We start from the raw sequence: 22071 nt of genomic DNA, 5'->3' as shown, positions 1-22071 counted from the left end.
TTTGCTACTCTTAAGTATACTTATAAATTAGCTTAATATTAAGCAAAATTCCCTAAAATGCATACAGCTTCTAAAAGATAATTTCTCCTAAAAGGAAATGGAGAAAAACAAAAGTAAGGAAAAAAGCGTTAAATACTGAACAGTCACTCTGCAGTATGTTGCATGTTGTGTTTAGTAGGGAGACTTGATGAAGTCAGAAACAGTCTGTAATGGAAAAGTACACAAGAACACTCCTTCACCAGAGACATCGGGCACACTGCTGATATGTCTGAGAACAAGAAATTAAATACAAGATTCCCACAGAAAAGAAAGTTTCTGCTGTGAACTGTTAACTATGCTACTATTTACTTCACATCTTAACATTTTTCATTAATATTAGGGACAAGAGAACTCACTGTGATAGATACAGGCAACAGAAAGACTAGGAAGTGCACAGGGATAAAAGCTTCTCTAGGTAAGCAAAAGACTGTTCATCGAAATGTCTTAAATGTATTTTCTATTCCTGCTGTTTTCTCAGAAAAGCAAGGTTACAGAAGAAATTAGATACATCAATCTGTAAAGAAAGATTACTTTTTAGGAAATTAGAGATGAGTAATGCTGAATTAAACAGAATCTGCCTGTTTTTTTTTCTTTTTTTTTTTTTTCTGTTGTGTGCCACAATATTCTGTAAAGGCTTACCGTACAAAACACCTACATATTTTTCCCATCATGTGAACCATGTTTAGCTTTTAAGCTTCCTGAACATACTTTTCTAATTCTTTTAAGGAAACTCCTTATAAATTGTTTTATTCTTAACCTTGTTCCAGCCTTAAGTTTTTATTAACAAAGTAGTACTTATAGTATTTCTAGGGGGGGAGAAAGCCAACACAATCATGACATAAAAAAAGTATATGTATTGAGTACGCTTCAAAAGATCTGGTTTGTCTTTGCAGATTTTAATCTGAAACTGTTTTACTTGTTTTCAATTTAAAAAGTGTTAATCCACAAGCTGTATACAGCTTATTGTTTTCAATAACTAAATTAGCATTGCAGACAGAGCTTGCACAGTTCAGGGAAAACACTGAGATTTAATGCTGAGAAGTCAAGAAGTAACAATTAATGTTTACACTGTAGTTCAAATGGTAGTAAGCATGATACTAACTGAAAACCCACATAAAGAGAAAATTATCTCCACAGTTTCCCAAGTGAAAACAGAAGGACATTCTTAAAGATTGATTACTGTTTAATATACATGAACTGTTGGGGGATGGGGGGCCAAATATTTTCTTGATAATAGAGAAAGTTCGGAATGCAGCAAAATTCAAAAGTTAATCGACTTAAAAAAAATTTTTGCTCACATAATTTTTATTTTCTTTCGACTTCAGTACCAAACATGAATTTCTTTGTGTGGTTGTCTCACTTCTCAAATAAGACCCTCCACTTCACTCCTTTGCTTAAGGCTCCTTGTTTTCAGAGAGTAATTTATACTTTGAACTGCAGTTTGCTTGAACAACTTTGAACAGCATTTCACCATCCATACAATAGATGTCCTACAGATACATAAAGTAGATTAAACACTTATTAACTTGTTCCTCTCTTTTCTGTGATCAGTTCTTCCACTAAATGATCCCTATTTGTTTCTAGGTAACCTACTTTCTTCATTTCCTGCAACCTTGTTTTCTGGTTGGGGAGGTTGTGTTTTGTTTTGTTGTCTTTTTTTTCTTAAAAAGCTAACAGTCATGCATGTACACTTGAGATTCCCCTAGCAAGGATTATATGTGTCACTTCTCCCATTTGGACTCAGAAATGAAAGAATATTTAAATTTATTTTTAGTGGCTTATTTCTCAGAGGTTAACAGGAACTTGGGGGGGGACGACACGACACGACACCAACACACCACAGAATTTCCAAGCAAGCCAGTTGCTTTTTCATCTAGGAAAATATTTTATACTTAGAAAATTATAACAAAGCTATTACATGCCTATTGCACCTTTCACAAAAGATTTCTGGGCAGAAAAGTTTGTTTCAGAAGCAAGACGTATGGATTTGGGCAATAGACTTGACACGATGAGATTCCATTTCTAAATACCAACTACAGCTTCATTTAGAACAAACAGAAGATAGACTTTATGGCTAAGGAGTTAACGGCCCAGCTGTTGAGCAACCGTAGCTAATTCAGCAGTGGCATCCCAGACCCGTAAAAAGACAGCTTTAGTGCTTCCTCTGTAACTAAAGGAGAAATTACTAAGATTCTGTTAGATTTCATGGGCTTTGTTTTGATTTCAAAATCTGTGCACAGCAGTGAATCTGACAAAAAAAAAAAAAACAACAAATTTAGTTTAAGAAATTGATATTCAGCAAACCTCTAGCAAAAGGCAAAAATAAGATTAATTGCTGGAGACAACAGAATCTGGGAAGAGGAACAGAAGGGACAGGGAGGAGGGGGAAGAAGAAAAGAGGCTGGAGAAGGGAAAGAGCTCCACATCCAACAATTTCACTTCTAGGATCTGGGCTCCTGATTGCCCACCTGCATATACTATTTCACTCCTGACAGCTCTTCTGGAGCTAAACAACTAGTTCATTGGAAACTAAACCCATCAGTAGCTCTGCAGTTAATTCATTTTAGGGATCACTCTGATGGTATTATGGATGAGAACCAGCTGGTTTCAACTGCCTCCTTCATGTCACACTTGAGAGAGGATGCTATATCACCAACACTATCAAACTAATCAAACTAATTCGCACACTTCAGGCAAAGGAACACTGCAAAAAAATAACTGTAACTTAACGTCAAAAGGCAACCCAGAGGACACCTGGAAAGAACTCTAGGAAGCATGAAGGCACCAGTTTCTTCAGGTGATGGCTAGCCCTGACCACTGAGAACACAAGCCATTTTGTATGATTTAATTTGGAAACCACTTTTCAAAGAGGACATGTTTAACAGTAGACATAGCTCCTCTCTCCTTCTCTGTGTTGACACATCCAAAAAGCTGAAGGACATGAACAAAGTAGGTCAAAGAAACCTCAATTACTTAGGGAGACTGACAAAATTGTGAAAATTATCCTTTTTATGAAAGGTAGGCTGTTCTGAAAGAAAGATATCACAAGAAAATATATCTTTCTAGCACATCTCTCTGACAAGGGCAGTCAGAAGACTCCAGGGTGAAAGAAAGCCAAGATATTCAACTTTCCAGAAACTCTAAAGAGGGCTGGAAGCAGAAATCACAGCTCTGCCTTTCATAGTAGAAACACCTTCAGTATTCTTGACCACCTTGCTAGAAAGTCTTACTTTTACCTTAAAAGCATCTGGTATATTTTTTTAAACCCTGCTAGGATCCTTTGGAAAGATATTTACATGATTATTTTTATTTGTTTTTAAATCAAATAGTTCCTGTGTAGCTGTCTCTGGGACCTGATATCAGATCACGTTGACCTTTCTTTAAAAGGGGACAGAAAAACTATTTAATATGTTAGGGGATAAAAAGAGAAGGAGGTAGAAACTTTGCTGTTGAACTTCTGCTGGCTTCAGAGAAAATGACAAGACTCAGAGATAGCCTCATTCTCCTCTGATTCAATTTGCTGAGAATAATTACATTCTCTTCCCTAGAGTAATTTTGGAGGCAAATGGAAGAAAGGTAACTCTTCTTCAAAAAACGAAATGTTTAAACTCTTGATGATATAAATGCCATTGAAAAAGTTTTCTACCATTTCTCCTCCATAAAGCAAAAAATTTTCAAGTTGAAAATGCAGGAATGTCAACATAGGTTACTAAAGCTGCAGGTCACCCGCAACTTTTGGGACACGCTACTTGAGCTAAACTCTACACTCAGTTCACAATATGTGCAACTTGGGCTTTTTAGAAGCACGGTGATATTTTTTTAATCACAACTTATTCACATTCCTCCCTTAATTCATTGTCCTCTACTAATAAACCTGTGGCACATCAGCTCCTAGGTGGAGCAATATTAAAACCAAAAAACAATGGAACAAAAAAACACAACCACACATACTTTATCACAAATACACCAAGCATAAGGCAAATTCGATTTCTGGATCTGTTATCAAGTAATATTTCATAAAGTCAAGAAATAAAGTTTGTCCCAAGAAGAAAAAAAAAAAAAGAAGGAACAGATGCAGCTTGCAGTCTGGCACAGTGTACAGCACATGACAAAGTTGGGAAAGAAAAGCCTGTAGCTCCCTTTTTACCTCACCAAGACAAAATGTACAAATAGCTATAATCTCCTCCCCATTTTGGGGCCAATAAAACAACTGTTAATGCATATGTTATTATGAAAGGTTTAATAGTAAAATGGATCCATTTTGCTTTCCTAGAAATCTGAATTTTTGGACTTTGCGCTCAACCATCTATGTAGTTTCTCAGTTCAGTCGTATTAAGAGATGCTTCCTACCTTCTGAAATAGCACTCTACTGCTCTGTTTTAATAACTTTAATTCTCTCTCTCTCCCCATCCTCAACTAACATGAAACAGATGGAAAAAAAACCCACAGTAGAAGTTCTCAAAGAACTATTTTGTCCTTCAAATACCAATCACTGATCACAGTGTGGTCCTCACATGTGCAACATATTGACTGGACTCCATTGTGAGAAAAAAATCAAAGTTAGACCTATTGGGAGTCCACTATAGTTGATGAGAATTTTATTGGGTTTTGTGGTTTTTTTTTTTGTGTTTGTTTTTTTTTTCCAGAACAAATGCAATATATGATGTTGGAAGAACTGAATATTTCTAAGTATCTTTCTGGTACCTTTGGTAGGTACCTTTCAAGACAATCCTTTGACATGTACAACTTCCACACCTAAATCTAGTGCACACCCACTAGCAGACATATGATCAACACTGAGGAGACAGTGTCCTTGCATATAAGCAAAAGAATCTGCAATTCAAAGTTCAGAGGCTTATCTAGTCTTCTCATGTTTGTTTCATCCAACTTTAAGATCTTGCTTTAATTGACAATTGCGAACTCTCTGGAATTTGGCCCTCTTACGCATGTGTGTTATCACTGAGTCCGATCACTGAGGAGGCATGGAATCCTGGCACACCTATAGTAAAAAGTAATCAGTATACATCTGAAAGAAAGATGAATTCAGCTTGGAAGAACAAGCACTGAAGAGGGACCACGTGGGAGCTCAGTTTCCAGGTTACGTGTTTTACTGCCCACAATTGTTTTCTTCCTTGTCCTTGCCAGCATTACCAGTTACTTACATTCATGCAACAAAAAAAGTCTTCTGGCAACACATCCAGTGCAGAGTTGTGTATAAATCAAAATTCAATTGTTTTCAATATCTGAACTCAATAAATTTCACATACAGGAGGAGGAAGTTGTATGCAAAAGGAACGCACTCCTCCATCACAGCCGGCCAATCGAGCCAGCGTAACACAAATGAAAATCCCCACTGAGTTACAGGCTGAAGAGCTATTTGGAGCTACAATGTGGCCATCTACTCCTACCTCTGCTACAACGCAGCCAGATAAGGCATTATTCTGTATCTTTAAAAGACCTTCCTATTGTGTTGAGTTAATTCAGCTGAGCGATAGCATGCGTGAGAGAGGAATCACAGATTTCTGCCCATCCCGACAGAGCACAATGCTTTCTGCCACGAGTAGTCCCAAAGAAGTCCCCCAGCGTGCCAGATACAAAGTATTTGCGGAAGCGAGCCCTCAGACAGGGCTATAAAAGCTCTGGGTTAAGGAACCACAGGCCACCTTGCTTCTGCTTGATCTGTTACACAGCTTGACAGCAACAGATAGTCAGTTGCATTAGTGTCAACGTTCAGATAAGTTTCTCTCAATATCTGTCACAAAAAACAGCCACGGTATCAGCGTGCCAGCCGTATTATCGGTCACTACCGAGCTGATCATACTTCATAACGTCCTCGAGCGCAGGCACGGCTAACAAGCATCACAGGCGGCAACTGCTATTGTGCACCACAGTCGCACAGACCGTTCCGACTCCGCACTGCCAACGGCACGCCTTTGGCGAGCGCCTGCCTCCCGCCTTTTCCCTCTCAAATACATTAACTTGCCTCAATATGGAGCCAGAGTTTGTTTTGAAACTCTTAACAGGATCACTGAAAGAAAAGAGGAAAAAAAAAAATACCATAAATGATCCTCTGGACCGTTTCCAGAGTAGCGTATTCTCTTAGCGATTGCTTTGGAAGCAAGCCAAAAGCGGGAAGTGTTCCTGCAAATGAGCACGCTACTATACTCGAGTGCGAGTTATTATTTAATTCTTTTGTCAACATCAGCACGGTTAGAAATTAAGATGCCTGTTTAATAAACAGGTTACTTGAATTCCAGTCACCAAACACCAGTTTCTTCTCTATCCATCCCCCCCACACTCACTCACTTCCCAACATACACTGCTTTCCTTTTTGGATGCTTTCTCTCCTTTCATTAAAGTCAAATAGAATTAGTATATTAATTACATCAACCATGACTAGGTCTGTAATCAAGAGCAAATTACGTAAGAGAAGGAAAAAAAATCAGTCACTCAAAAAAAAAAACATTTGAAAACCTCAAAACAGGCTTCTATGGGACACAGTTCTTAATATTTTTAACAGAGCTTTAATACAGTCTACTGAATGGTTTCGAGAGGGCAGTTTTTCACATTATGATTACTCCTAATGAGATCACCCTCCACAGTGCATAAACCCTCATCTCCTCCCAACAGAACAATGAAAGATTTGTGCAAGGCTACAAAAGCCTCAGATCAACTTCATTCACTTCACCTTGTACCAAATTTCCTAGTAAAAACTCAGCAAGAACAGAATTGTGTTTTTACCAGAGAGCAAATTATTAATAATGACATACATTCTTTTTTTTTTTTTAGGGTGCTGCTAACCGTTTTCAGATTTTGAAGTCCTCTCACAGACATGTCAGACTCAGTGACTGCTGCTAGCTTTGTTTTTGAGATTCTGTAGGTTTCTCCTCTTCACAAACTTGTGGGGGGTTTTTTCCAGTTTTTGACTTACAATAATTCTCACGAACAAATGCCTATCTCACAATAAAAATACAGTGACATATAACTCCTTGTCTTATGATAAAAATTATAGACCTTGTGTTAAATGTGCATGAAAATACCTGTCTTAAAAGCAACTGCCTGTTCTCTCGATTTTACTGTAAGCAAAGACAATGCAATATCCTTTCTCACACTAAGCAGAAGTGTCTTATGCACACAGCCCCAGTGACAGCAATGCTAAGGGTAAGTATTATTCCGAAAATACAAATAACTGAATCAGTCTGAATTGGAAAGTATAACTCAGTAGTCTCTGATTTGCTAGTATTTTAAACTACTCATCATGATCCTAAAGCAAGCTAGAAGTTCAGAGTTGGTTTTATGCAAAAAGATATTGCAGAAAGGAAAACATACTTTATTCTGGAAACCTGATATTCTGTTTAAAAGATCTAAAGTGATACTCTTGTGTTTTAATTTGTACGCACTTACGACACAAACTTCTACCTCAGTTTTTATTGTGTGTTTATTCTTCCCATCACTAACCACACCTCATTTTAAGTTTAGCTCCTCAGCTTTAGTTTCCTTATAATTCTGTCAGATCATGTCAAAGAACAAATTGTTTTACTACTTACATATGAAGATTATTGATACAGTGTTCCATGATAGGTATGACTTGCTCAGCATTACCAAGAGGTACAAGGAACATAATCTTAATCTGTTTAAAATGTTAGTCCTGAATCTATATTCATACTTCGTACAACTTTAACTTGTTTAAACTTAAAAATGCAGTACGCAACTGCTGATTTTCATATCCAGAAGAGCTGCCTGCTTTGGATTAGCCAGCATGGAGTTTACAGATTGAGGATCCAAAAACTTCAAAAGCAGACTGATGACGTGTTCCTCTTGCAAAAAAATAATAAAAATAAGCTGGTAGAGCATGACCTATAATGTACATACTACAGCAAGTTGTACGCTTACTTACGTTCACACGTGTCTCCTTTTTGTTGGTATCCCGCTTTGCAGATACATTTTCCAATAGGCACTAACCATTCTCCTTCCGCGCTACAGTGCATCTTCGGCGAGTTCTCCGCCTCCTCCTCTGCACTGCTGACGCAAGTTCCTCGTACTTCAACTAAAGAGGAAAACTCTGAGCCAGTCACTGTGTCAGGAAAAATAGCTAAGTTCTCAATGATGGACCAGCACTTCTTGTAGTAGACTTTGACAGAGACCAAAGCAATGCAGGCCCCTACATCCTGAAACGCAAGATAGAATCCTTTTTTGGACAAAGGTCCAATTTCTCTCACCTCTGTGTTAAGTTTCATTTTTCTCTCCCCGAGATCACCCTGGGTAAAACTTTCATCTGCTGCAATAGTGTCTATTTTTACATATTGGTTTTCTCGGATATTCCTGCCAGTGTCGTAGTCTGTTTCATAATAATACAAGTTAAAAGTTTCTTTACAAGTCCCCAGAACTCCAGGAAGACTGTTACAATCCCTCAGAGTGAATTTCAGTTCTACAAAAATCCTTTGTGCATTGCTTTTTGCAATCCAGTTAGTCCGAAGCCAGTTGTTTTGGTTTGATTCCATCACCTGGCATACCTGGTATGTTCGTATAGGAGTGTAGTTTTCGTCCAGTCCACTAATTTCTTCCCACTAAAACAATAACAAACAGTTAGCAATACAAAACAAGTATGTCACCAGATGTAACTACTGTGTATTTTAAAAGGCTTCACAACGCTAGTCTCCCTCCTTTTTAACAGTATTCCTTCATAAAAGGTAGGTTTTTGTTAAATACACTTAAGCACCCAAATGAAGAAAATACATGTCAATGCAGCTGCAGGCTCTCTCTCCCCCCCCCGCCATGTCTTTCCCACATATAAATAACTTCTAAAAATCATTGTCATATCATGGGCACAGTTGTAAAGAGGAAGCTTCAGAGAAGGCTATTCAGCGTAACAAGTTCTGATTACACACTGGGCTCTCTCACATTTCAGTAAGGTCATGACAGTTCTGGGTAAGCAAAGACCAAAAAAGGAGGGAGGCAGCTTCGCTTTCAGAGAAACCTAAAATCAGTGAAGTCTTAGAAACTAAAATTGCCTAGCGTTACAGTACATAAAACTTGTGTATATAAAGCTTCCAGTGGAACTTTCGGTTGTACAGAAAGCACGGGACTGGGTCCTGAAATTTGCGAGTCAGACGATTTTCATTCCTACATGATGAAAGGGGGCTAGAGAGAGGCACCAAGAGAAAACAGAATTAAAAACCTGAGAGCAATAAATCATTTTGGTTTGGTTGTTCAAGCCACCTTCTGTTCTACCTACAAACCAGAGAAGGTGAGCGGAAGCTCCTCACCTCACATTTTGTTCAGTGGCTGCATCCATGTTAAAAGGAGATAACTTCATTTAGTCGGGAGTTGAAATGAACCATGTGATTACATACGTAATTAAAAACAATCCACATGACTGAAAGTTCACTGGTTCAAAGCCTGTTTTTTGTTGTTGTTCCCCCTTCAGGATACCAACTATGTAACAAACGGGTAAGCCTGTTAACAGCCCTGTAGCCTTTAACAGCCTCCAGTGGCGTGGGAATTTGCACCTCCAGCAATGGCAAACCTTCTACTGAAGTCAACCAGGCGGATCCGCCCAGGTGTAACCAAAATAATACGTGCCTCTCACCTTTTTTTCCACGTTTCTTGTAACATTTAATTCACTGCAGAAACTGCAGCTGTGATAAATTGGAGGGGAAGCAGTGTTTGAGCCATCCCCACCTGACGATACAGGCAACCATGACTTCGCCGTATGGCACTTAGCCCTCTGGCCCTGTGTCAATAATGCACTTAAGCTCACGCTTAAGATCAATGACACTACTTATAAGCTTAATGGTAAGCATGTGCTTAAGTGCTTTTGTGGGACCAGCATACTCAGCACCTCTGCAGGATGGAGCACCCACTGGTATTCCTTACACAAGTAACCAAGCATGGAAGGCATCGGTTTCCCAGATTAGGAGCCATGCAGTATACAGTACTTTGCAAGCCTATTTGACAGTAAATGAGATCATTTTAATGTTGGTCTACTGCTCCAAGAAAAAGCAGATGCAGCTGAATTGATGCTGGAAGTTATCACCACAAAAGGTATCACGGCTGCAGATTCTGAAACGCACAGAACTTGTAAATATCAAAGCGCATTTCAAAGACCTACAGTTAATATAGATGTGGTATGTATGGTATTATATATGCATACAGTATTAAATGATTGAAATATATTATTAAATGCTCATGGAGTTAACTGAACTGACTGCTTATAGAACTGTATTAATCTCAGAACAGAAGAAAGCCTATCTTCATAACGGATTTATTAGATCTGAATGAGCAAGGCTTTTTTTGCCTCTGTAAGAACTAGTACAAACAAGGAAAAGAAAAAAAGGGGCCCTGGACTGAGGCTTTTGGCTCTGCCACACTGAAAAACAAAAAGTGAGAAAAGAAAACAGAACAAAAAAATCAAAACACAAAGATGACAAAAAAAAAGGCATTAAGCCTAAAATTTTTCTGATTTTTATATTCTCCATTTCACATCAGGTAGTGTCAGGGGTTTTTTTGTTTTGTTTTGAGTTGGCTTGGGGTTTTTGCTTGGTTTATGTTTTTATCTTGTGTAAGCAGTCCTCCCTCAAAACACCAAGCCAGATTCTGCACTGAGATATTCCAGTAAGACGATGTATCGCATCTTTGAAGTGAAAGTAATTCTAATGCACCACACAACAGAATTTGACTTCTCCGGTTTTGATGTGGACTGCTCCATCAAAACAAATGCCCACTCCCTCTCAAAAAAAAAAAAAAAAAAAGGCAAAACAAACAAACAAACAAAACCCACAAAAATATACTTTTAACAAAATCAAATCATTTTTCTTAATACAGCACAAATGAGCCTTCTTGGTGTCAAAAGTCCACTACATGACACTAGCTAGTATCAGAAAGATTCTTATGCTACAGTCAAGGAAAGCAACACAAAACACTGAATTTGGAAAAGAAGTCCTACTTTACGTTATCTCTAGCATTAAATAGTATCTTTCCATATTTTCCCAAAGCCATGGAGTATTATTTCCCTAAAAAACTAAGGAAATATGACTTAGGATTCAATTACATAATCACAGAACTATTATTTTAAGTAGTCCATTGGAGGTGTACCTGTTTCTTTGTGGGGTAAAAAATACATCAGCACTTTAGAATATGTTTTCACCTATGCCATCTCAAGTCACATTTCATTAAAGTCTTTTAAAGTGATCAATTTTGTGATAGCTTTTACAGCACGAAAATTCAACTTTCCTTTGTCCTGCTGCAACGTATGATATTACACATGCAATTCCATTTGAATTTGTCCTGTTCTATTGGTTTCAATATATGATATTTTAACTTGTTAGTTATCTTAACAATATTTGAGGTCATTGTTAGATGTATCATTTGCAGCTGAATGAGGCATATAACTGGCTGATACATTCCATACTGTGATATTGCAGTAGTTTATCTCAAAAAGATGATTTTCTACGTTTATTCCCATGAAATCTTTATCGCATAGTAGAAAATTCAATAATTTAAACTAGAAAAATATCTATTTTCAAAATTACATTACTAAAATGTACTTCTGTGTTAATTGACAGACAACTATTTCGGAACATTTTCATGCATACAAATCCACCCATTAGTTTTAATTCCTGATTGAAAGTGGCTTCTACCTCTGAAAGTTGTCTTTTCACTATTTGTTGAATTTGACTCTACTTTCATCTTTCAGTATGCTGACATGTGTAACACGTGTTGACACGTCTTTCATTATCTACAGGTTAGCCTAATATAATTGCCACCAAGCTAATCTTTCGCACACCTCTGGTAAAGGCTTCAATCAGTGCAAAACGCTAATGCTGAGGTTATTAGCCATCACACGCATCGAGCTCGTGTTACATTCTTTCTGAAGTCCTCAGATTTGTTTCCAGTTTACGCTTGTATTGATTTTATGATCTTGCTTTTAAAGAAAGACACTTTCAGATTTTCATTCTTCTTATTTAAAGGATTTGTTACACTTTTATATCCCCACTCACACTTCTCGTTCTTCTGGCTCCAGATTTCTTAATGCGCTGAAGATTAAGGGCCTGATCTCCCAAGTCCTTGTTCATTCAATGGATTCAGCAAGACTGCTTTCATGAGCAAGAACTGTCCATATAATTTATGATTTGTCAGACCGAGCTAAGGTAGGACAGTATACCCACTGTATGTTTCTGAACATGCTTTTCCCCAAGACTGGAGGAAGAGGGGGGTTTATACCACTTTAAATTCAGACTGAAAGCAGCATTTCTTAACTTTACATATATAATAAATAAGACAATAACACCAATGTTTCTCAACTTTTCATTTTTCATAATGATGTACTTTACAATGGTGCATTTCATGGAGTACCATGAGATTAATTTGTAAGCAAGCTGGAGATGTCCTTAACAACATAATTGGTTCCTAGTTCTAGATATCAAGCTCCTCAAGACTTGGGGATGTTTCAAGTTTGGAATGTCATTTCAAACACATCTGCAGTTTAAATGTTTTTATTTTAGAGCACTTCAATCTGCGCTATTCAATTACAAAGAAAACATCGTAAACAAATTTATGATCTCCCATTATACAGAAAATGAAAAATGTATTTTTAGAAAGTTTCCACACAGAAGTAAATCTGCTGTTTCTAAAGGAAGAAGGAAAAAGTGATTTAAAATACCATGTTATAAATATATAGAGCTTTCTGGTACAGCACAAAGAATTACACTACAAAACATAAAGCTACCGAGAACATTTAAGTGAGTTTCTAAAGAGACTCTTCCTTTCAATTAGCTCGTGCATTTGTACACCGTAACCTAAGGTACACTTCTTTCCATTCTAACAATGAAAAAGCCGTAAACACTTGGTACCATCACTGAGAGAAATATGAGGGGGAGCTAGTTTAAAGCAAGTCTTTCAATCGCTTTGGTAAAACAACTACTCATATTTAGGAACTTAATTTTTGCCTGGAGTACTTACCCCATTGGGAGGAGAGGAAATCCATTCCAACTCTGTCTGTTGTGCTTTAGAGTCCAGCAATATTACTAAAAAAGAAAAAAAAAATCCACTGTTTGTTAAATATAGCAAGTGCAAACATAAAACCAAAGAATAAAGTCCAAATTTTTAAAAAAAGGTGATAAAAATCATACGATTTTTGTACAAATTAAATTTTTTCTTCATATTAATAAAAAAATTATCTGCAACCACAACTATGCATTTACTTGTAAATAGATGATTAAATTGCTATGTACCATCCATATATAAGCAGATATACATTAATCTTAACAATTCCATTGCTTAAATCAAAGTGTATTGTTTTTCTTAGTGCTCTAAAGTGTTACTAATCAGTCATTAAGATGCATGCTCCCTTCATCTCCTTTGTCATAAGGAGAACATTTCCCATATGCTGGTTATTACAAGGAGCTTAAAACAAACATACACACCAACATTTCAACACTTTTCCAAACTGATTTAGACAAGACTAGTCTATACCTTACCGGGAGTTTCACTGCAAAAGCAACCGTCTTTTTGAGTTTGATAGAAAAAACAATATGTCCCTTAGGTGATAAAGCAGTAATTCTATAAACAAAGGACAACCAGGAATACAGAAAATAAAAGACACTGCAGTTACCTCACACTTTGCATACACAAAATCCTACATTCACAAAATCAGACTAATTCACCTTATGGTAATGGCTTACTAAAATCTTCATGTCATTATACTCTGGTGACACTTCTATACAAAAAGACATCAGTTCCAGTAGCACCGCAATTATTTTCAGCTAAATGTAACCCCATCTCCGAAAGCAGTTAATCACAGCTTAATAAATTAACTCTTAAATATTTTATAGTACATATTGGAAGTTATATTACTGATGTTCTGTTACCTCCAAATGTACATTTCTATGTATGTCTTGTATTTCAATTATAGTCATAAGCTTCTTTCTTAACATATTATTTTAAGTTTCTGTAAGACTTTCAAATGGTACATATGTCAACCTGTGATGTTAGGAAAAAAAAGTGAAAAAAATTGCTGTAATACCTTCGTTGAAACCGTCAAAGCTGTAGTGATCAACCATATATCTAAGTTCAGTACACTTTGAAGATTCCTTCTTCAAAGCTGCACATTTAACTTCATACTTCTATTTGATTAAATAAAAAGTAACATTTCTAATTTAAATCCATTCAGTATATTTTTTGCTATAAAGCTATTTATAACTTAATACACAGCATTTAAGTACGGATATTTCAGCGCATGATTTAAGACTGCAACTTGAAGCAACTTTTGTCAGGTCTTTTGAAATGGTTAGAATTCTGGCTTTGGTCCTTTCTCCTAGGAGGATTTAACACAAAATCTCAATGAATTACTAGAAAGACAACGTGACTAAAAACTATTTAAAGGTTCATACAGTAATACCTGGGATGTTAGTAGACTACACAAAACGGTAGCTTGCAGGCCTATATTTCAGTAATAAAGTGGAGCTACTCATTAAGGAAGTTTGATAGTCTCTCTCTAGAAAGATTATCTGCTTATTTCATTAAGCTTGGATTCAAGGGGCTTTACTTTGTAACACTTTCTATAGAAAAGCAGGTGGTGTATGTGGTGGTTTGTTAAACAAGAACATTTATAATGGTCCCGGAAAAAAAAAATACTACGAAAATTTAACCTTTTCGGCACCAGCTCAACGTCCCGCGGCTGCGACTCATTCTACTTTTTATTTGGCAGCAATTCTCCATCACATAGCAACGGGCGGGCTCATCCCAGAGAGAAAAGACAACAAGCAAACAAACAAACAAACCAACCAACGCAAAACCCTGCTCTGCAAACACCCCTGGCAAAGAGAACGTGGCGTTTCCGTGTGGCACCCAAAGTTACCAGGGAAGAGCTTTCCAGGCGGGCGCCTGCCGCGCTGCTCCCGGCCCAGACTGCGCAGCGCGGGGAAGCCGGTGGGACGGGGCCGGGCTCCGCGCACCCCCCGGCAGCCGCGCGGGGTTACGCGGCCTCCCGCGCCCGGAGCACACCGAGACCCCGGGCGCGGGACCTCCGCGGGGACGCAGCGGGCCGCGCTCCGCGCTGGGGCGGGGGGGAGGGGACCGCTCGGGGCCCCTCTCCGCGGCGCGGCGGGACAGAGAGCGAAAGGAGGCGTAAAACCGGCAGGCGAAGCGCGGGGGCGCGGCCGCGGAGGGGGAGCAGCGGCGTTCGGCCTCCGCGGGGAGCCGCAGCCGCGCACCCATCCCGGGCCCTGCGCCAGGCTGCGCGCAGGCGGCCGCGCCTCCGCGCTAAGGAGCGGGACTCGGCGGCGGAGCAGCAGCAGAGCCCCCGCCACACCTCCCAGTCCGGCAGCCTCCGGTTTGGGAAGGGATCGTCCGGGACGGCAGCCCCGGAACGGAGCCCCGGGGTCTCGTAGCCACGGGGCGGAGGGACAGGACATCCTCCCCGAGGGGAGCGGCCCGCAGCGCACCCGCCTCTGCGCTCGCCCAGAGGGTCCCAGCCGCGGCGCTGGCAGAAGGCTCCGCAGGTAACGCGGTCCCCCCCTCGCTCGGAGAACCAGGTTGACCCTGCCCCGCTCCTCCCCGGCATCTCACCGGGGCTTTTAATTATCTACGAAAAGGAAACTCGGAAAACTTTTCAGCCTCTCACTCCCCATCTCTCTTCCGTACCCAGCGACGAGCGGGGAGCGGTGGGAAACCACACGGGGCTGCTGCTGCCACCGGCCCTTCGGCGAGGCCGCGGTTGAAGCTGCAAAGTTACTTTTTTTTTTTTTTCTCCTTTCTCTTTCTTTCCCCTCGCTCTTTCTTCCGCGGTAGTTTTCTGCGCTTGCAGCAGGTAGCCGCTATCAATCCCTGTCTGCCGCTCGCCCCCTCCTGACCCTCCCTTGGCTAGGTTGATTTTCCCCAAACATAACACACATTATACGCACACACTTATATGTATAGATGCCTATATATACACCCCCATACACGTATTACACACACAAACACGGAGGCAGAGCACAGCCCGGAGGCACCGGCGCAGCCCCGATCGCGGTGCGATGTGCAGGGCAGAGGGGGGCAGTCAGCCCGCACCCCCCCGCCTGCCTCCCTGCCCGGCCCTTCTCCGCTCCCCACCCCACGGCCACGCATCAGTACTCCCCGTGCGGGGGTCTCTGTGCTTTACAGCCCCTCTAAATAAACTTTCGAAATTCTGCTAAGGCAAGGCTCTCTCCCTCTCTAACCTCACCATCGCCTTTTTAAGGGCAGAGGACATTTTAATTGAGGGATTTTTTTAAGCTCCAGTTACAAGCTCGAAATGGTATTTTACTGCATGCCGATGGTTCGATGAAAAATACTGACCTATCCAGCTGAGGGGGGAATATCTCCAAACGCATACATATGCGGAGACACCGAAAAAGCCCCTGATTCCCCCTTTCCTGTCGTCCCCCCCCTCCCTCGAAGATGGAGACGGACCTTCGCCTTCGGCTGTCAAACGCGAGCCGGGCGCTCCTTTAAATCATTTCAGTTTTTCTCAGCGTGAGAAAAGAGATTCCCAGATGGACTTTGTGAATTGATTTTATACACCTCCATCAGTCTCTGATAGAAAACTGCCTGTTTTCTCTCTGTGCGCGGGGGAAACAAATGTCCAGGGTTCGTCTGACACAGATACCGGTGTTGGATTGATGGGAATCGGGAAGCCCCGTGGTGATACGCAGATGGTGTAAAACATCCATCCCTAAACCCCTCTCTCTGTCCAGTGACGCCGGGGGAGAGAGAGCACGCACGTTGCAGAGACACGGTGCCAGGATGTATGTACCTTCCAAATGCATGCCCAGCCTGTACGGCCGGCAGATGCAAAACTGCACCCCGATGCCCCTTCCCACGGTCTGTGCACAGCCCCATGGGGCCGGAGCGCTGCAGGCCCCCAGCAGCCTCAGCCCCGCGCCGTGCCGTGCCTCCCACGAAACGTCCCGAGCCCTGAAACTCGGCCCCCAGCCCCTGCAGCCCCTGCCCGGGGAGCAGCGAGGTAACCCGCCCTCTCCGCACCTCCGTCGGGAGGATTAAGGCTGCCACCGGAGGGTGAGGCTCCGCACGGCTCCGCGGGCCGGGGGCTGCCTCCCCAGCGCCGTGCCTTTTCATCACGTGCAAATGCCTCGCAAACCTCATTCCTGAGAGCGAAGGCAATTGTCCCAGCTTCTCGCACATACACATGCACACCCCCAGTGAATGCCTTGCTCTTTTCTTCCTCCCACCTCAACTGAAAAAACGTCCTTTTTTTTTAAGGGGGGGGATGACAAGCAGCTCGCAGTGGCAGGCAGGTCCTCCGCTGAGCCGCCGCACAGACTTGGTGTGCAAAAGCAATAAATAAGCCCAAACTTTTGTTTTCCGCATCACCTTACCTTCTTTTGCAGCCTGTGCCTCCCCCGTGTGTGCAAAGCGGAACAGCCAGACGGAGCACAAAATAATCCAAGAAGGGAGCCTACTTTGGAAAATCATGGTGCAGGAGCGGGGTGATTTTATATTTCTAGCTATGTATTTCTAGATACTGCCGCTGCCGCCGCTTGGTGGGTGCTACAGGACGGTGGAGAATTTGCTCTGCTAGTCTCTGGCTCGGCGCTCGCTCGCTCCCTCCCTCCTGGCTGCCTTTCTCCTCCTCCTCCGCCTCCTCTTCCGCGCCGCTGCCCGGCTCCCGCACCGGGCCGGCCGCACACCAGCCCCGACTGCAGCCCGGCCGCCCGCGCCGCGCTCCGATAATATCAATTAGTGCGAGGGGGCGGGACCGCAGCGCCAGGGCGGCCCGTCCCTCAACCTGACTGACGGCCGCCGTCGGCCAAACAGCAGCGACGCTCGGCGCTCGGCGGGCCGAGCCGGCGCCTGAGTCGCCGCGGCCGGGGAGGCGGGGTCGGCGGAGCCGCCCAATGAGCGTGCGGCGGTATCGGGTTGCCGCTGGTGCCGGGGAGCCGCGGGCTGCGCACGGGGCGACGGCGGGACGGAGGGGACGAGCCGGGAGTGGGGCGGCGGGTCCGGCCGGCACCCGGGGGCTGTCCCGCTTGCCCGCAGGCGGCCCGCCGGCCGGCCGGCTTGTTCTCAGAGCAAGCGAGGCGGCCGGCCCCCGGTGCTCCGTCTGCTCGCCCCGCGCCGCGGCTTTTGGGGTGGGGAGCGAGGAGGGTCCTGGCCGGGGGCCGGCCCGAGCCTCCGCCGGCGGGTCTCGGCGCTGCCCCTGGCGCGGTGCCCGGCCGTGGCCGGGCCGAGCGCGCACCTGGGCTGCTGCCACCGAAAGGGAAACTTCGGCAGGAGCTGCGGGATGGTGCCCCGAGACAGTCCCCTGCCAAAAGTCAAGATCCTCAGGGCTGACATCAGTGGGGCTCCCTTCCCTTTGTTTTATTTGGGTTTTTGTCCTGCGTCTCTGATTTTCCCCACGTACGAAAAACAAGTTACTGACAATATAGATCTTATTTTGAGGGGGAAGGGGCGGTTGCTTCCCCGTCGGGTGTAACCTGAAGCGAGGGTAATCCGCTAACAATGAGACAATTTACATAGGAGGGGCGGGCGGGAAGGGGGAAAAAAAGAAAGCAAGCAAAACCCGAGGGAGAGAAGAACTTGCCAAATCTCTTTTGTCAGCGCTCGCCCTACGGGCCCGGGACTGCTTTTCCCGGGCATCCATTATGCCCCCACCCCTCCGTTTTTCCCTTCCCCAAACCCACCCTTGCTCCTCCAAGGAGTGAAACAAGAGAGCGACACAAAAACTTACCGTTCCCTGAGCGAGGCTGCAGAGAGGAGGATGGGTGGTGCGACGGGCACGGTGCCTCCGCCGGCCTCGGTGGGAGCGCCGCGCTCCCAGGCCGGGACCGGGACCGGGACCGCGCAGCCCCCGCTGCGGGGGGCGGCGGCCCCGGTTGCGCTCCCCGCTCCGCAGCCCCTGCCCGGCCCCTGCCTCTAAACTCTGCCCCTGCGCAGCTTCCCGGGGCTGATGCTGTGCGTTAAAAGTGCATCGCCGTGTCCTTTCGGAGGACAGAAATGCGATGTAAACGGAATAAGTGATTATTGTCTTGGAAGCAGGCGAAGGCAGCGAAGCGCCGGGGGTGTGATTGCAATTCGATGGCAAGGTTATGCGAGAATCTGAAACAATCCTTGTGCAAATGGGGACGCTGGTACAGAAGATGTTATGCCATAAGTGGAAATTTAAACTGCGGGGCGTTTATGGGACCTTTAGGTAGATAAAGAAAAATTAGAATTAATAATAATAATGATAATATGCTCAGCATTGTCTGATAAACAGCCACCATATTCCGGGCTTTGAGCACTTTCCCCTGTGGTCTTCTCGTTACTTCTGAGTGGTGTGGAGGTAGCCCAAAAATGCACTGTATTCCTTTCACATGCTGAATAATTAATACTCACGGCTTAGAATATGACACTTTTCATTCAGAGCGTTCCATTCAGAATGCTGTTTCAGTACTCTGGATACCATGATGAGCGTAGGCAAAGTACGCGCTCTTGATTCTCTCGTCCTCTCTCAGCTGTCATTGCCATCCTCATACGTGCGTACTCAGAAAGGGGAGCTGTACCGAACAGTGAGCTTGCTTATCTCCTTTTAAAAAGACTATTTTGTTTTAAATACTTACATGCAGGTATTTTGAAACTTCCTTGCAAGTTTTCGTAGGTAAAGTTAGTTTTCATGTGGCATATTGTTACAGTGATTAAAGCAGATACAGGAAGTCCTTAACCTAGTTAGTCCTCTACGATTTCTTAGCATAAAGTACAGGCATTTCACTACAACATCATTAACCCAAAAAGACTTTTTTTCTTTTTTAACCTACAGAGCGTATTAAAAAAAAAGTGATTTGTATTGAGACTTTGAATGACTATATTCATAAAACATAGGAACTTAGTAAATGAACAAATTGACAGGAGAAAGGCTCAAATGGTAATGCAATACATCTATGTCCTGCATATACTATTAGGCCAGACACTGATTTTCATCATCACTTGTATTTATACAAGTTATATTGTACTATATTGTACAATCTAATATTGTATGCGTATAGTATGTGTATAGGGTCTGTACTTATATAAGGATACTTAAAATTATGTAAATATATGAACCACACAATGAATATGTGCATGCGACTAAATGTATAAAGAAATTAAATAAGAGATTTAAAAAAAACAAACCTGTGTGTATTTCTTTTCCTGATCAACTAATTTTAAACGCCCTGTCTTACTGATAATCATAAATTGAGCTAAAGATGACATATTATATGTACTGCTTCCTTAAAACAGTCGTGGATGTATTCCCAGTTACACCAAAACAATCCATATACATTGAGAAAGTATATTACAGTGTAGGTTTTTTAATTGTGCTTCTTACACATTAAATCTTTGTGAAATCAACTCAGAATTTTAAATCCTTTTTCATGAATTTGATTTTTTTCATTTCCTTTGCTTCTTTGTGGTGTTTTCTGGTAACTTCATTGTTTTCTGTAGAATGCACAGCCGTGTATTGCATGTCATCCAGCTGAGCACTGGATCTTCTGCAAACAAAAACAGAAAAGAGAAATATTACAACTGAACTAAAATACTCAAGCTAAATGGACCATAACCCTCAGATTTGTTATCAAAATCTCTGAAAGAAGAAAAGCAAAAAACTCAACTCATTCAACTCAATGCATTAGAATTCAGCCACTATAAAGTAAATGGTTAACTGGAATAATGTAATCAAAGATACTAATGTTGCTCTTTTGCTTTTTGCTGTTTTGTCCTTTTTTCTTGCTCAAAGTCTATAGGCCAGATTCTGCCTTTTATTTAAACTTGTGTGTAGTTAAAATGGCTTTCTCGATACTAACTGGCTTTCCTATACTGATACTAGGTTGGTATTAGCTGAGCTTCCCTTATAAAGAATTTTAATGGTCTAAGCAGACTTTGGAGAAATATTTAAAGAATTTTTTCCTTAAAATTGCCTAACTCTATCTCCATCATGTAATTTGATCTGACATTGTCATACAAGGAATATGGGATCAATTCTAAGGCTATATAAGCATATATAAGGAAATGAGCATGGTTTGAAAGTAGTTATAAAATTCTGTTTTCACAAATCCCCTTTTTGCAGGATTTAAACATTCTTTCTTGGCTACTCAGTGCAGGGCTGAAGTAAAATCTGAATAGCTTCCTTCTAAAAGGTGTTGAAGGTTAGTCTCAGACATAGATTATGAAAACGATATTGAGTCTTGACTCTGTCCACACAAGAATGACCCTTAGAACAGGTTTTGAAAAAACATTTCAACTGTGTTTTACATTAGTAAAAGTAGAAATTAGATTTAAGTTATAGAAGAAGATTTTTAAAACTTGAATTCGGTCATTCGTGGTCGTAATCTAAGCAATCCCTAAGCAATCCTTTACCTGTGCACAAGATTTTCTATGAAGCATGCAGTACACATTTTTGTACAATTTTTGTTGAATTTTTATAGAATTTTTAACACAAAAATGCAGTGGGATCATAACATTTGACTTTTAAGTAATATGTGTATAATAAATCATTATATGAGACTTTGCCTTTAATCTTCCAGATGTAATGGCACTTACATTCCAAATTCAGACCAGAGATTAATTTTCTATACAGTGTCAATTTCAGATCATCTGGTGGATTTATAAATCAGGGTAGCTCTATTATAGTAAAGAACACAATGTGTTAAATAAGTATTACTGGTTCATAAAGAAATTGTAGAGAATTGGGACTGGCTTCTTTTAAAAGCATGCTCAAATCGAAAGTCCTTTCTATGGTTGAAATTTCAGTTTGGTTTTGGTGTTTTTTTTAAAAAAAAACCCTGTTTTAGTTAACACCAATCAAAAATAGTGCTATAAAGCTTCACACTTCAAAGTCTTCACATACATTGGAATGATAATAACAATTCACTGTCGAATTTTCTCTCAAGGGATTTAAAGTTATACACTATGCTAAATAGATACTTAGATTCTGTTTTTCAAATCCATGAATTTTCCATAAACTTGAAAAACACTGTACAGAAATAGAGATAAGATGGTGTATCATCTTGCCGTTTAATGGAAATGAAACACATTCTA

General features: G+C 41.6%; 1 protein-coding gene across 6 annotated transcripts in view; it reads right to left on the bottom strand.

Annotated features, from left to right (window-relative positions):
* The window catches only part of EPHA7 (EPH receptor A7), a 167694-nt gene extending 150201 nt beyond the window's left edge, over positions 1–17493 (bottom strand). For 4 of the 6 annotated variants that reach the window (XM_086608183.1, XM_086608184.1, XM_086608185.1 and 1 more), the window contains exons 1-3: positions 17394–17490; positions 13000–13064; positions 7937–8606 (exon numbers count right to left, since the gene is read on the bottom strand). In XM_086608183.1, coding sequence (XP_086464309.1) covers positions 7937–8606; positions 13000–13064; positions 17394–17490 — 832 coding nt within the window. Of the gene's footprint in view, positions 1–7936; positions 8607–10763; positions 10767–12999; positions 13065–17393 lie in introns of those variants that run through there. The other 2 variants (XM_086608187.1, XM_086608189.1) reach the window with 2 other exon arrangements.
* Positions 17494–22071: the final 4578 nt, after the last annotated feature.

Source organism: Tauraco erythrolophus, chromosome 2 (genome assembly GCF_009769465.1).
Source record: "Tauraco erythrolophus isolate bTauEry1 chromosome 2, bTauEry1.pri, whole genome shotgun sequence".
Taxonomy (NCBI): Eukaryota; Metazoa; Chordata; class Aves; order Musophagiformes; family Musophagidae; genus Tauraco; species Tauraco erythrolophus.
Note: the sequence above shows the minus strand (reverse complement) of the source record. Positions and strands in the feature narration are given on the sequence as shown.